The following is a 15,429-nucleotide window of genomic DNA, read 5'->3' as shown; positions in this document are numbered from 1 at the left end:
CAGTGAAATGTAAAGCCTGTATTACACCTTCTGATTTTTCGCATGAATGCTTGTATCAACTGGCAGTGTAATTCTGCCGCCTATTGCTCAAGCAAATGCTCGTTCATCGGGCAATCCAAATCTTTTGACAGGTTAAAAGATTAACGTTTGCAAGCGGCAGATTGTGGTGTCTAATAAAGATCTGCCGCCGGCAAACCACTATACAGCATGGAGACGAACAGTGGCATAGCGACCACTCCTCCCCATGCTGCGGAGGAGATTTCTGCATGTATTAGCAATGGTCTCCTCCACTAGCGAGCAGACGATTGCCGGGAGGGAACGCTTCCCTACCAACAATCTTCTGCCACATAAGAAGTAGCTGAGATGCTCTTCTGGATCTACCCTGCAGAATAATAGGCTTGAGAGTTTGAGTCTGGCTACTCCTTGGGTCAACAAATAGTCTTGCATAGAAACTCAACAGAAAACACCCCAATAAGTTAGGTGCCGAAGGCAGATTTGTGGGTGCATCATTCAAGTAGACTTGAGAAATTGTGCAGAAGTGTAACAACTTGTTTTTCTCACCCATAGAGATCCGAGCCCAGTTGTGGGAGCAGCTGAAATGTCTGGATCAGCAGTGTGACCTGCGCACCCAACTCCTCCAGGATCTGCAGGACTTCTTCCGTAAGAAAGCTGAGATTGAGATGGATTATTCCCGTAACCTGGAGAAACTCAGCGAGCGGTTCCTTTCCAAAACGCGTGGAGCCAAAGATCAACAGTTCAAGTGAGAGAGAAATTAAAGCAATGGAGCTAGATTACTTACTCTAATAATTACTGTACTCTAATAATTACTGTACTTGTGATCGATTATTGCCCCGTGTAGAGATGAGTGAAGTTATTATCAAAAATTTGAATTAACTGCTTTGCCAAACTTCACAAAGAAATTTGATGTGTTGTGGATTACTTTGTCACAATTCGCATTCCATTGTATGTAGAGAGCACAATGACTGGGAAAGGCAATCGTGCCGCCCCGGTCATTGAACCCCCTCAGACGCTGCGTTCATCACTGATCGCAGCATCTAACATTAAAATTGAGGCCTTTCAGGAGTTAATCAGGGTAAAAAAAAATACATACCTTATCAATTTGCCGTGCGTGATATTTCACATGGACTCTTCAGCTTCTCTGCGAGCAAAAGGATGAGGTTTTTGCACCAGCTCATCCCCTTGTGTAGACCGGGGGTAGTGCTGCTGACAGAGAATGTCATCTATGAGGGGAGTTTTTTTTTAGAAACAATCGTTTGGTGAACACCCCCATAATCGCCTAGTGATAGTGAAGTAAGCGAGCGCCGATTGACTTCCTATATTGATGATCAGCTCTCATTAAAAGCATGTCATCTGCTTTACTAGAAGCCGCTTCGTGCTCGATCTCTACCATATTGGAGCGAGCTAAGCTGCTTGGTTGGCTCCTGTTAGCAGAGTCACCCCACTGTAATAGCTAGTGATCAGTGACACTGTCTAGGAATTTAATTATACTCTATCGCTAACCCATAATCGCGTATTTGGAACAGAATGCTAATTTCCGTGATCAAGAGCACCCAATTGCAGCTGTGCCATAGAGTATAAAATAGCGACTATGTGCTAGCGAATTTCAGGTACAGAAATAATAGAATTCCAGGACAGAATGTACAAGCATATTTTAGAGGTTTCCCTGCATGTTGTATATGAGCTCAACATAACACGTGAATAAAGAAAAAAAATTGAGGTGACATTTGCTGAATTGGACCACATACGATATATTTTGATGCATGCGTCATAATTTGGACTGGGGATCAGTTAGTAACCTGGAAGAATATTCTAATCCATAGAAATCTGGCTCTGTAGAGTACCATAGTTCAGAGAGCACAATTTAGAAATGCTAAAGAATCTAGAAAATGAGAGGATCACCACTTTTACCCATGTGAACAGCTGAAACCCTCAGGCTGGTTGATAAACTAGTGATGTCACTTCAAGTGTTTAGTGATGTCACGTACCCTATCCTGGCAGACCAGGGCCATCTCACTCCTCGATTGATTTTATTAAAGGGGTTATTCAACCCCGATAATGACCCCCCTAATGCCCGGGATCCTCAGATAGGTTATACTTGCCCCACTTCCCGACACCCGCGTCGCTCCTGCTCCCTGCAAGGCCACAGCTGCAACTTCCACCGTCAGGCCGATCAAAACATACAGGGAAGGGGACAGCCAATAGCAGACTGTGACAAGGACGAGCCTCCCTAGCATCGCGGGTGATGCTACGGAGGTCCCTCTCTGTTGTGGCCTGCTATTGGCTGCCCCCCCTATCGCTGGATGTTTTGATCTATGCGACAGGTAGGTGCAGTGGCGGCCGTGCGGGGAGCTGGATCCACGCGGGTGTCGGGAAGTGGGGTCAGTATAATCTGTCTGAGGGGCGAGTGCATTAGGGGGGTCTTTATAGGGGTTGGATAACTCCTTTAATATAACAAAAGATCATATTTAGTCTTTTTTTCCCAGGACATATTAGGGCCAGTTCACACAGTTTTTTTACATTAATTATAGAGCGTTTCTGCCTCAAAATCGGCTCCAAAAAAAGACTCAAAACAGCTTCCCATTCATTTCAATGGGAAGCAGCACTTGTGTTTTTGTTTTTCCCTATGTGTAAGAAAGAAGTGTGGGGGGGGGGGGGGGAAAGGAGCAGCATGCCCTATCTTGGGGCTGAATCTCCCATTGAAATGAATGGGAAGAGTAAAAAAACAGCTCCATGTAAGTCCATACGTTTATTTTTTTATTTATTTGTTTTCTGCGCGTATTTTGCTGCAGGGCTGCGCCAGAAACCTTTAGCTGAAAATGCAGCTTTGTATTGAAGTGAACACTTATTGCTTAAAAAAGAAAAAAACAACGTTCCAAAATGTTTCAAAAACGGCATGAAGAAACACACTGAAAAAAGAAAAAACGTGTGGATTTTGCACTGATTTTATCGGCGTGTTTTCAAAATCCATTGTGTGAACATCCCCTTACTGTAATGCGCGCTTTGCTCGACCTGGAAAGGAAGAGCGGAGTGCGCATACAGCTGGCACATGCGCGATTCCCCTGGATGAGGCTGCTGCCAGGACACCGCACGGGCCCGGACATGTGGATCAAGGGCGCATGCGCAAGATTACTGGTTACTGGGGGGGAATAAAAGCAGAGGAGAGGAGTGAATAATTAACAGCGGGGCGGCGCTGGGCTCCAACGGCCGGAGGGACAGCCCCTTGGGCTCCTTATGAAGGTAATTGGCATACAAATAAAAGCGATTTTTAGCAAAAATGAAAAGACATGTGGGGGTAAGACTAGTATATTTTCATCTAGATTAATTGATTAATGAGCTAAATTACCCCTAGTTCTCTGATCACACTTCCTATAAATATAGACCCAGTCTAACGGGAAGCACTCGCAGGGGTCAGCACGAGCCAAAAGCACCATCTCTGCCAAAGCGCAATTTTGCCTAAGCACTTGGCAGTTAATCATGGCAGTTAGACAGGGCAGTAGACGGAGATGCTATGTGTACTACTCAAACAAAGTTACACACAGCACAGGTATGCTACGATATTGTCTCACTCAGGCTCTGGCTACTCTTCTCATCACTATGGCTGTCTACTTTCAAATTCAACCACACCTTCCACCCTCTGTCCCTTCTCTCCACATCAGTCCCTTTCTCCTTCCCTCCCCCTTGTTCAGTTCCCATACACTTTATACCCTCATACATTACACTGACCCATCTTCCTCTACGGTGCTGCATAAAAAACACCAATATAAATCTTTCAACCACTTGCTGTCTTTCAGTTCTCCTGCTACTAGCTGCAGGGGATATTTCACCAAATCCTGGCCCTCCCTCTGCTGCTAACTTTTCCTCTGCCACACACAAACTCCAAAAATCTGATTATTGTTAACTGCACATCCTCTCCAGTCTCTGCGCACTCTGGAACGCACGATCGGTCCGTAACAACCTACCCACAATCCACGATCTCTTCCTCTCACGCTCTCTGAACTTGCTAGCCCTTACAGAAACCTGGCTTCAACCCTCTGACACTGCTTCCCTTGCTGCCCTATCCTATGGTGGACTTCACTTCTCCCATACCCCCAGACCTGATGACTGGCACGGTGGAGGAGTAGGCACAGTGCACATTTCAGGTCATTCCCCCTGTACCTTCTCTCACATTCACCTCTTTTGAGGTTCACACCATTAGACTCTTCCATCCATTCCCCCTGAGAGTTGCAGTTTTCTATCGTCCCCCAGGCTTCCCCCACCAATTTCTGGATCACTTTGCAGCTTGGCTTCCTCCCTTCCTATCTTCTGAATCACCAACTCTTATTATGGATGATTTTAATATCCCCATTGATGATCCTATCTCCCCATCAGCCGCTCACTTTCTTTCTTTAACCTCCTCTCTTGGCCTATCACAACTTACTTCCTCTGCCACGCATGAACAGGGCAATATACTTGATCTAGTCTTCTTCCGTCATTGCTCAGTCTCAAACTTTAGTAACTTATCCTTCCTACTTTCTGACCACAATCTTCTTTCATTTACCATAAAGACCTATCACTTTTCTCATGGCAATCCTACTTTTCACACTTACAGAAACCTACACACCATTAACTGCCAGCAACTTATTAACACCCTACAATTAGCTCTTACCCCAATCACTTCCCTCCCCTGCCCAGACTTGGCTGCCAATCATTACAACCAGACCCTTAAAACCACCCTAGATGGAGTTGCTCCAATATCAATCCATCCCTCTCGACACAGAACACGGCAAACCTGGCACACACCTGAAACACGTTTTCTACAGCGCTGCTCCAGATGTGTAGAACGCTTATGGAGAAAATCGCGAATATCAGCAGACTTCCTCCATTATATATTTATGCTCAAAACGTATAATTCGGCTCTCAACATTGCCAAACAAAAGTACTTCACCTCTCTCATCTCCTCACTCAAATAACCCAAAACTACTATTTGACACTTTTCATTGCCTTCTAAGCCCTAAAGTTCTAGAACCTGTCACTGACCTCTGCGCTGATGGCATGGCCACTTACTTCAGAGACAAGATTGGCAGTATCCGTCAGGAAATAATCTCCCAGTCCCCAAATAATTTTAATCCTGCTCCCTCCAATTTCTCCACATGCTCTCTCTCTTTTGACCCTATAAAAGAGGAAGAAGTCTCCAAGCTTCTCTCTTCTCCTCAACCCACAACCTGTAGCAGTGATCCTATTCCATCAGTCCCTCTCCCCGGCTGTCATCACTCGCCTAACTACAATTTTTAACCTCTCTCTCTTGTCTGGTATCTTTCCCTCCTCTTTCAAAAACTCTATTATCACCCCACTACTAAAGAAACCATCTCTTGACCCGACCTGTGCTGCTAACTACAGACCTGTTTCTAACCTTCATCTCTAAACTCCTTGAACGTCTTGTCTACTCTCGCCTAATAAGCTATCTCTCTGCAAACTCTCTTCTTGACACCTTACAATCTGCCTTTCGCCCTCTTCACTCTACAGAAACTGGCCTTACTAAAGTGTCTAACGATCTCCTAACAGCAAAAATAAATGGTGACTATTCGCTATTGATTCTGCTGGATCTCTCTGCAGCGTTTGATACCGTAGACCATAAAACTCCTCCTCACCATGCTCCACTCAATTGGCCTTAAGGAAACTGCTCTCTCTTGGTTCTCTTCCTATCTCTCTGGTCGCTCATTTAGTGTATCATTTGCTGGCTCTTCCTCTTCTCCTCTTCCTCTTGATGTCGGTGTTCCTCAGTGCTCAGTACTAGGTCCTCTACTCTTCTCCCTCTATACAGCCCCCATCGGACAGACTATCAGTAGATTTCACGACACCCAACTATACACTTCATCCCCTGACATCACCCCTGCTTTACTCCAAAACACCAGTAATTGTCTGGCAGCTGTTTCTAACATCATGTCCTCTCTGTATCTAAAACTGAACCTATCAAAAACTGAACTTATTGTCTTTCCCCCATCAACTAACTCACCTAAACTTGATATTTCAATTTCGGTCTGCAGCACTATCATAACTCCTGTGCAACATGCCCGCTGTCTTGGGGCCACATTTGACTCTGATCTTTCCTTTGTTCCCCATATTCAATCACTTACACGATCTTGTCGTCTGCACCTCAAGGATATGGCCAGAATCAGCCCTTTTTTTTTTTACAGTGAAAACTGCAAAAATTCTTGTTGTTGCCTTGATTCGTTCTCGTCTTGACTACTGCAACGCATTACTAATCGGTCTCCCTCTCACTAAACTCTCCCCCCTTCAGTCTGTCCTAAATGCTGCAGGCAAATCTATCCATCCAACTGCTACACTGATGTTACTAGTCTGTGCCAGTCACTTCACTGGTTGCCCATCCACCACAGAATACAGTTCAAACTTCTCACCCTCCCCCACAAAGCTCTCCACAGTGCTGCACCTCCATACATCTCCTCCCTCATCTCCATCTACCACCCTACTCGTGCTCTCCGTTCTGTTAGCGACCTAAGATTAATAACCTGCATAATTCGTACCTCTCACTCCCGTCTTCAACACTTTTCTCGAGCTGCACCTACTCTCTGGAATACTCTGCCCCGGAATATTAGGTCAATTCACAACTTCTCCACCTTCAAACGTGCCTTAAAAACACATCTTTTCAGGCAGGCTTATCAAGCTACCTAAACTGACTATTCCCCGACTAAACCTCCCCCCACCAACTTCTCTGGGATGAAGTCGATCCTCTAATTAGTCCCAAACCCGAAGCAGATTGGCCGGCACTACTCCTGTCAGTTCAATAATGGCTCAAATCCTACTTATCACAATCAACTACCTTATATGTCACCCCCAATTCCTCATAGATTGTAAGCTCTTGAGAGCAGGGCCCTGACTCCTAGTGTTTCAGTTGCATATTAGCCAGTTAGTTTTGTTTCGTACATGAACCCTATGAATTTGTAAAGCGCTGCGGAATATGGTGGCGCTATATAAATAAATGTTATTATTCTTTTGAATCAAGTTATTTTTATTTTAAAAAAATAATAATTTCCATTCGTATAGATAGACATACATCAAATATACATTGACATAAACGAGTAAAGACCCAACTTGGGCACATTAATACATAAAGTACAAACTTAGAAGAGTGTAACCCCCCCCCCCCCCCCCCCCCAACCTGCACCGCACCACAATGTCAGCTCATTTTTCTCCTCCACACACCTTGAGAAACAACTACCTCTGTTTCCACCATAACCCGTTCATCCATAACATCCCATTATCGTGTTACACTTCACCATAATCTAGGCATCCCCCCCCCAGTTCCAAGGACAGAAGACGTCCAGTGGGTAGTCCTGGCGTTCTCAACCATGGTCCCCATATAGACTCAAACTTCTTACTCATACCTCTTTTAAAGTATACCCCCCTTTCATGTCCAATTATCACATTCAGACGTGCAATAAATTCCTCCTTAGTTGGTACTGTAGTGCTTATCCAGTATTTGGCTATTAATTTCCTAGCTTGATACAGTGTTCTACTAATGCCAATATTGAGATCGGTGGTGAATTCGTCTTGTAACAAGCCCAATACACATATCAAAGGATCTACTGGAATTCTGATCCTGAACACCTGAAAAATAACATCGAACACTAGATTCCAAAAGGGACCTATGGCATTACACTCCAAAAACATGTGCATTATATGCACCTCCGACATATCACATTTTGGGCAGTTAGATGTGTCGCGTACCCCTATCTTATGTAGGAATTTAGGTGTTCTGTAAACCCTGTGTATTAAGTATAGTTGTGACAGTCTGTGTGTCTCACACAGTGATAACAAGGGGCTTTTAGACAGTATTTCGGACCACTGCGCATCATTCAGGGGGCCAACCTCTCGGGACCATTTTTCCCTAATAGTCAATAGAAAGTGGTCCTGATAGAATGATAGCATCAACTTGTAGAAGCCGGAGATCACTCCTTTGGTATCACCTCCCTTTCTGATCTGTTCTGCTATCATAGATGCCTGTATGGTCAGATCTGTTGTCTTTCACTGCGCTGACTATTATTTTATTCTTATCAAGGAGACTGATATGAAAAGCTCTGTAGTGAAAATCTGGCTGACAGAATCCTTTTAAGCCCCACCTATGGGGCATACCCCAAGACCACCCTAAAACAACCAGAAAACTCCCATAGACTGCCCACTTTGGGGTGAATTTAAACACACCCTGCCCTCTTTTACACCCTTTTTTGTGGTCCTGTTGGCTGCTATGGATTAGTGATTAAGTCTAATAGTTCTGCTTTATGTCCCCTACCGAGGATATAAGAACATTTTTCTAATAACCTGTTTAACAGAACTTTTTTGACTCCAGTTGTCCTTGCTGGTAACTTATCTCGAATGTGTACACTGACAGTTCACACTTGGTGTCATCTAATGCAAATTTATTTTATTATATAAGCCAGGGACAGATGTTGTAGAAAAGACAAATCTGCCATTTTTGTCTTTTTTAACAGAACACAGGCCATTCCGTTCAGGAGGGGCCAGAACTTAACTCTGCTGTACCGGGATCTGGCATATGTCTCTTCCTGACGATCCTAGTAAACAGCAGATGTTTTGTGCAGAGGCTGGTGAAATTGTTGAGATTCCAGTAGTAGCTCGGAGAATCAGAGGGTCAGCCTGTTTTTTTACATAACAGCTTAAAAGTGGGTCAGTCTTGTCATGGAGCACAGGAAAGTGCGGCCAGAAGTACTTGGAAAGCAGATCTTGCAGCAGGCTCGCAGAGTGCTCAACTTGCCACCAAATGGAGACTGTTTGGAGAATGACAGATGGTTTTGAGAAGGAAAAAAGTCCAGTTCCCGGACATTCTGTTATTTTATCATGTTCCATGTAGTTGGATTTTTTTCACAAAAAATTTCGAACATCCCTTTTCCCACTTGAAAACACTTTCAGTCCAAATTGTATGAGCAAGATAAGTACTCAAAAACTATTGGGTAACTTTTTGGTGAACTTTGTTCCCATTTCTGTGGGCGTGCTCAGACAGCCGATTTTTGATGCATATTTTGCCGGACCAGAAATGCTGGAGATTCTAGAACACCTCCTGAGATACATGCATGCCAACAGTCCACATTTTTGTAGGACTGTACTAGCAAGTGGGCCACGAAACGGCTAGAATTTCTACTGATTCCTGATTTTGGTTAGGTTTATTTCCAAAAAATTACTCTGTATTAATTTGTGTAATATAATTTTTTGTCATACAATGTATTTAAGGCTCATTTCAGCCATATAGTTGAGTAGTTTACTTTTTTTTTCTGCTAAGGGTCGTAAACCGTAGGCTCTCATGTTAAATTTTTTTTTATAAAAAATTTAAATTGCAGTACAGGAAAACATGGTGTGAACCTAGTCTAAAAAGAATCAGAGACCAGAAAATGATTGGAAATTGTTCACAGCTAGTGATTATGCCGCCTCCTGTAGCCCGAGGCCTGCTGCCGATGGAGAATGCCTTTGTGTGAGACAACATTGTACCTCTTCTTCATCGTATTCTTGCATCACACAGTGGCAAGCGCTTTCATCAACTAGGCATCACATATTGTTGCCTTTGTTTACCTACTACCCTTTAAATAACACTCAAGGAAGCACTACAGGCAAAATGCTTGTATTGTATAATGCCTTATGCGGTGCCCAAGTGGGTGGTTTATGATCTGGAGATTGGAATGTCACCAAAGAGTGAATCTCTATCGTGTACCCCGTCTCGCACCCCTGGCATTGTACTCTGCATTAGATATTGGTATCCATTTTGCCCATGGTGTTTCTTTAAATGTATAGAAGGTTTAAAGGGGTTTTCTCACTTGAGTAAATGGCATTTATCATGTAGGTAAAGTTAATACAAGGCACTTACCGTACTAATGTACTGTGATTCTCCATATTGCCTCCTTTGCTGGCTGGATTAATTTTTCCATCACATTATACACTGCTCGTATCCATGGTTACAACAGCCCTGCAATCCAGCTTGCACACTATAGGAAAAAGTGCCGTACTCTGGTGGCTGGGTCCGCGTATAGACATGCATGTGCAGCAGTTCCTGTCCCAGCCACTTTGTATCTGCGCTGCAGCGGTGGTCATAACTGGGTGTGAGCGAATCGACTTCGGATGAAACGTCCAAAGTCGATTTGCATAATATTTTGTTTGAATACTGCACGGAGCGAGCGCTCCGTACAGTATTAGAATGTATTGGCTCCTAGTATGAGCCAAAGTTATTACTTTGCGAAGTCTCTCGAGACTTCGCATAATAACTCCATAAATCAATTTTCACTGTAAAAAAAACATTTCCCGAACTCTGGTTTGGTTCCAATGTACGCGAGGGTATAATGTAATGGAAAAATGAATCAAGCCTCCAAAGGAAGCAATATGGATAATACCAATACATCAGTAAGTGCCTTGTATTAACTTTCTCTGCATGATAAATGCCATTTGTTGAAGTGAGACAACCCCTTTTAAGATCATGAAGCAACTATGACTCCAGCTTTGTGTATGATATCCTGGAGCGTGAATTGTGGTCAATATGGATTTGATGAAAGTGTCCACCCATGCAGGTGGACAGGATGTTGTCTCCTCTGGTGGAGATGTGCAGTAATAGGGTAGAAGAAAGAGCATGTGTAGTCCTTTGTCCTCCTGAGGTAATGTCGTTGTAAAATGGAAGGATGTGAGATCATGCCTCATTTTTCCGGACAGGTTTATGGATACTAACATTTGTGCTACATGCACAAAGTGACAAAATGTGAGGCCCCCATCACAGACTGGAGTCACAGGGGGAGAGTTGGCAACACTGGTGTAAAGAAAAACTGGCTTATTAGCCCATAGCAACCAATCGGATTCCACCTTTCATTTTCCAAAGGAGCTCTGAAAATTGAAAAGTGGGATCTGATTGGCTGCTATGGGCAACTAAGCCTGTTTTCCTGTACTCCAGTGTTGATGACAGGCCTGTGGTAAAGTGCCCTGTACAAATAGTGCTTGCTTATAAATGGTCACCAAGTAGAGATGATGGGGTCCGATTTAGGGTCTAAAAAGAAAAACTGTCTTTGTTGTCTGTAATAACCAATCACAGCACAACTCTCATTGTTCAAGAGCACTAGAAGAAGTAAAAGCCGCACTGTAATTGGTTGCTATAGACAACGAAGACAATTTTTCTTTTAGACCACTTCTGAAATCTCCATTATTGTGTAATTCGGTGCCACGTCTATATAAATGGAGGGAAGGTTTCCTCAGTGATTGCAATACATTGAGCAATTTTGTTGCAGGCACTCTTATTTCTCAAAAGGGGTATTCCCATCTAGGACATTTATGGTATGTTGGTGGGATATATATAACCATCTGAGAGGTGCTGGTCCCACCGCTGGGATCCTCTCCTATTGAGAGAACAGGGCCCAGTCGTAAACTAAGAGCATGCTGTGCATGCACGGTGTCCTCTCCGTTCACTGCTATGGAGTCTACAAGTTCCTATGGTCCATGTGACTGCTGTAAAGTATATCTCTAAATCACCAGCAGCTCAGGCAAGATGGCTGCCCCCATAATAATAGAGAATAGAATAAAAATCTGTCAGAAAATTAAATTGACTAGGAAAGAGAACTTCACATTATGATGTTTTAGTAAAAACTGTACATTCCAGTAGAAGAACGAAGACCTTTATCCAACGCTTCCTCCAAAAGTCGAGATTAAAACCACAATGGTGGAGGCATAAAAGCAAAATGGTCCAAATAACGTGTTTCGGGACAATGGACTTCAAATCTGTGTACTCTGTATTTATATATAGGGGAGTCTGTCAGCAGTTTTCACTATGCAAAACTGCTCACAACACTAGGTAGAAGCTGAGGAGAGAAGTACAAACATACTTTTTGTGAAGCTTTTCTCATCAGAACTAGTGTGAACCTGAACCTTTATTCTGTCAGATTCTGCTCCTGCAAGGAAGGGCCCAAGAGGTGGAGCTTCACTGTGAAGTGCTCTCTGCATTGAGCTGCATGAGAAGCCCCGCCCCTCTGCTCTGAGTGACAGATGTAGAGGTCCCCTGGTTGGATGATACATGTGTCACTCAGAGCAGGAGGGAGGGGCTGTGAAGCTGCTTAAAGCAGAGAGCACTTCACAGTGAAGAACCGCCTCCAGGACACTTAAAGGTGCGGAGCATGAAATAAATAAATATTCGTATTCACACTACTCTCGATAATAAACTTTCCACAAAAGGCATGTTTGTCCTTCAAACCCTGATCCCTACCTAGCATCAGCAGTTTTGTAAGATTGACAAATTCCCTTTAAGGATGAGAACTTCCACGATTGGCTCGCGTGCAGTTAACCTATCTAGTTCCTATAAATAAATATATATATATATATATATATATATATATATATATATACACAGTAATTGATTTATATTGCTTACCCAATTTGAAATAGATTTTTAAAAACGTGATATTTTACCATGTCTAGCTGATTTAAGGTCCCCCTGTTGTGTTCCTGTATTTTTAGCACTTCTCCAGTGCTTCCACGGTCCCCCACTGAATATTGACATGTTTGTGTATATCTGTGGTAACTTCCTGTCGCACTGCCTTGTGGATCCCACAAGGCATCGCGGCGTCCGGGCTGTCAGTCAGATCAGTCTCCACTCCTCCGTGATATCCCCCCCCCCCCCCCTCATTTATATTCCGCCTCCTGCCCACATATCCCTCCTCTCTATCTTCTTAGATAAGGCTGCACAATGCCCTGTGATGTCACCGGACCAGAGGGGCGTTACATATCCCTGATGTTACCTCCTACAAACCTCCCTCCCTGCTCTGTGCATAATATTCTTGTGTGCCGGTGACGTCACGTCGCCGTTACTTAGCGCAGCCTGTTGCCACCTACTACCCGCCTTCTCTGCGCTCTAAATAATGTTCGTGGGTGCCGGTGACGTCACCAGGCTCCTTGCGAAGCGGCAGCCTGTTGCCACCTACTACCCGCCCTCTCTGCGCTCTAAATAATGTTCGTGGGTGCCGGTGACGTCACCAGGCTCCTTGCGAAGCGGGAGAAGAGGCTTCGCTCTCCACAAAGGGGCCCGGTACGTTACTAACTTGTAGAGAGAGCGCACCTCCGGCTCAGAGTTTGGAGATTAGAATACGGGGCATCAGAAAAGGAAAATAAAGGTAATGCAGGCATGTATGAACAATTAAGTTGACTACAGTGCACTTAAGCAAATATCACCAATTCCGGACAACCCCTTCAAGAAGGATTTTTTTAGCGCTGTTACTGTTTAACTTTCTTAAAAAATATGTAAAGGGCTTTTTGTGGACTTCCTGGATGTATTTGAAACCAAAAAAGGGGAAGAATGTGTAAGTTGTAAAAAGCAGAGCAAGCTGCGACAAGTAACACAGATTTCCTGACTTTTACTTGACGTGGTATATTCCAGACATAATTTATGTAGAAACAGAAAGCAATGTCGCTGTGAGTAATGAGCATAGTGTATTAGAGCTTTGATAGCAAAACATTTGGTTGGAACTTGAATTACTGTAAATGTATCTCCACCTGCCATGAGGAGTCATCTTTTTCATGACACTATGGGGCAGATTTATCAATGTAAACATGTTTTATATGATAAATACTTAGCGAAATATGGGCATTTTCGGTCAAATAACAAATTTATGAAGCCCCTGTGTCAGTTCCACCCTTAATAGACTCCTTATTTTGGTCCTAATCTGTCCCATATTAGTATCAAAACTCAGAAATATACAGAATTCTTCTTTTGTGTTCTAGGAGTTTAGTCCTTTTCCCTCCCTCTCAATCCTGTTTCTGGCTGCAAGAAGAGACTCAGTGTCATACCCCATAGCCAAGTCCTGCCTCTTCATCTGTCTGAAACATCAGGAGGAAATTAACACCTATGTTCTCTACAAGATTTGTAAAAGACTTGAGGGGAGATTTTTCAAAACTGGTGCCAAGGGAAACTGGCTTAGTTGCCCCTAGCAACCAATCAGATTCATCTTTTCATTTTTCACAACTCTTTTGGAAGATGAAAGGATTAATCTGATTGGTCGCAAGGGCCAACTAAGCCAGTTTTCCTTTGCACCAGTTTTGATCAATCTCTCCCTTTGGGTATGGCCACACATGGCAGGTTCAATATGGATTTTCCACAGTAAAAAATACACAGTGTATCTGGCGGAATTTAACAACAGCACAATCCACACCAGGTCACTGCGCATTGCGGAAAGACTGTGGGTTTTCTGCACATTTCGCCCTCAGCATTGGCAGAAATCTGCAACATAAATTGACCTCTCCCAAAACAGGAGCGGAGTGTGTACGTGTTTTCAAAGCCACCCGATCTTTCTCTACAACTTCATCATCTGTTCATACACCTTAAAGAGGACCTTTCACCAGAATAAGACCTCTAAACTAACTATACAGACGTGTAGAGCGGCGCCCAGGGATCTCCCTGCACTTACTGTTATACCTGGGCGCCGCTCCGTTCTCCCGTTATAGCCTCCGGTATCTTCATAGTTAGGCTCCACCCAGGGGAACCTGACAGCGTCTCTTTCTCCTATGCTGTAGCGCTGGCCAATCACAGCGCTCAGCTCATAAGCCTGAGAGGTTTTTTTTTCTCTCAGGCTATGAGCTGAGCGCTGTGATTGGCCAGCACTACAGCATAGGAGAAAGAGACGCCGGCAGGTTCCCCTGGGTGGAGCCTAACTATGAAGATACCGGAGGCTATAACGGGAGAACGGAGCGGCGCCCAGGTATAACAGTAAGTGCAGGGAGATCCCTGGGCGCCGCTCTACACGTCTGTATAGTTAGTTTAGATGTCTTATTCTGGTGAAAGGTCCTCTTTAAGCCTCATGCACACGACCGTTGTTTGGGTCCGCATCCGAGCCGCCGTTTTGGCGGCTCGGATGCGGACCCATTCACTTCAATGGGGCCGCAAAAGATGCGGACAGCACTCCATGTGCTGTCCGCATCCGTGGCTCCGTTCCGCGGCCCCGCTAAAAAAATATAACCTGTCCTATCCTTGTCCGCGCTTTGCGGACAAGAATAGGCATTTATATTGCCAGCGCCCGTTCCGTTTCGCAAATTGCGGAAGGCAACACGGGCGGCTTCCATTTTTTGCAGATCCACGGATTGCGGACTGCAAAAAACGGAACGGTCGTGTGCATGAGGCCTTAAACTGCTGATTTAGCCAGAAATGGTGGGTACAGATAACTGTACGTGTGTATGAGGGGCCTTTAATGTTCCTTAAAGTGCTTTAACTAATGTAAAATGTGTCCTGACTTTATAAAAACTATTGGGGTCATTTATCAAACTGGTGAAAAGTAGAACTGGCTTAGTTTCCCTTAGCAACCAGTCAGATTTTACATTTCATTTTTGACAGCTCCTTTGGAAAATGAAAGGTGGAATCTGATTGGTTGCTATGGGCAACTAAGCCAGTTC

General features: G+C 44.1%; 1 protein-coding gene across 2 annotated transcripts in view; it reads left to right on the top strand.

The window, feature by feature from the left end:
• Positions 1 to 15,429, top strand: part of SRGAP2 (SLIT-ROBO Rho GTPase activating protein 2) — a 133,579-nt gene that overhangs the window by 62,921 nt on the left and 55,229 nt on the right. For both annotated transcript variants that reach the window (XM_040423961.1, XM_040423960.1), the window contains exon 3: positions 568 to 760. In XM_040423961.1, coding sequence (XP_040279895.1) covers positions 568 to 760 — 193 coding nt within the window. The remainder of the gene's footprint in view (positions 1 to 567; positions 761 to 15,429) is intronic.

This window comes from Bufo bufo, chromosome 3 (genome assembly GCF_905171765.1).
Source record: "Bufo bufo chromosome 3, aBufBuf1.1, whole genome shotgun sequence".
NCBI classification, from domain to species: Eukaryota; Metazoa; Chordata; class Amphibia; order Anura; family Bufonidae; genus Bufo; species Bufo bufo.
The sequence above is the reverse complement of the archived record's forward strand: the minus strand, read 5'-3'. Positions and strand labels throughout refer to the sequence as shown.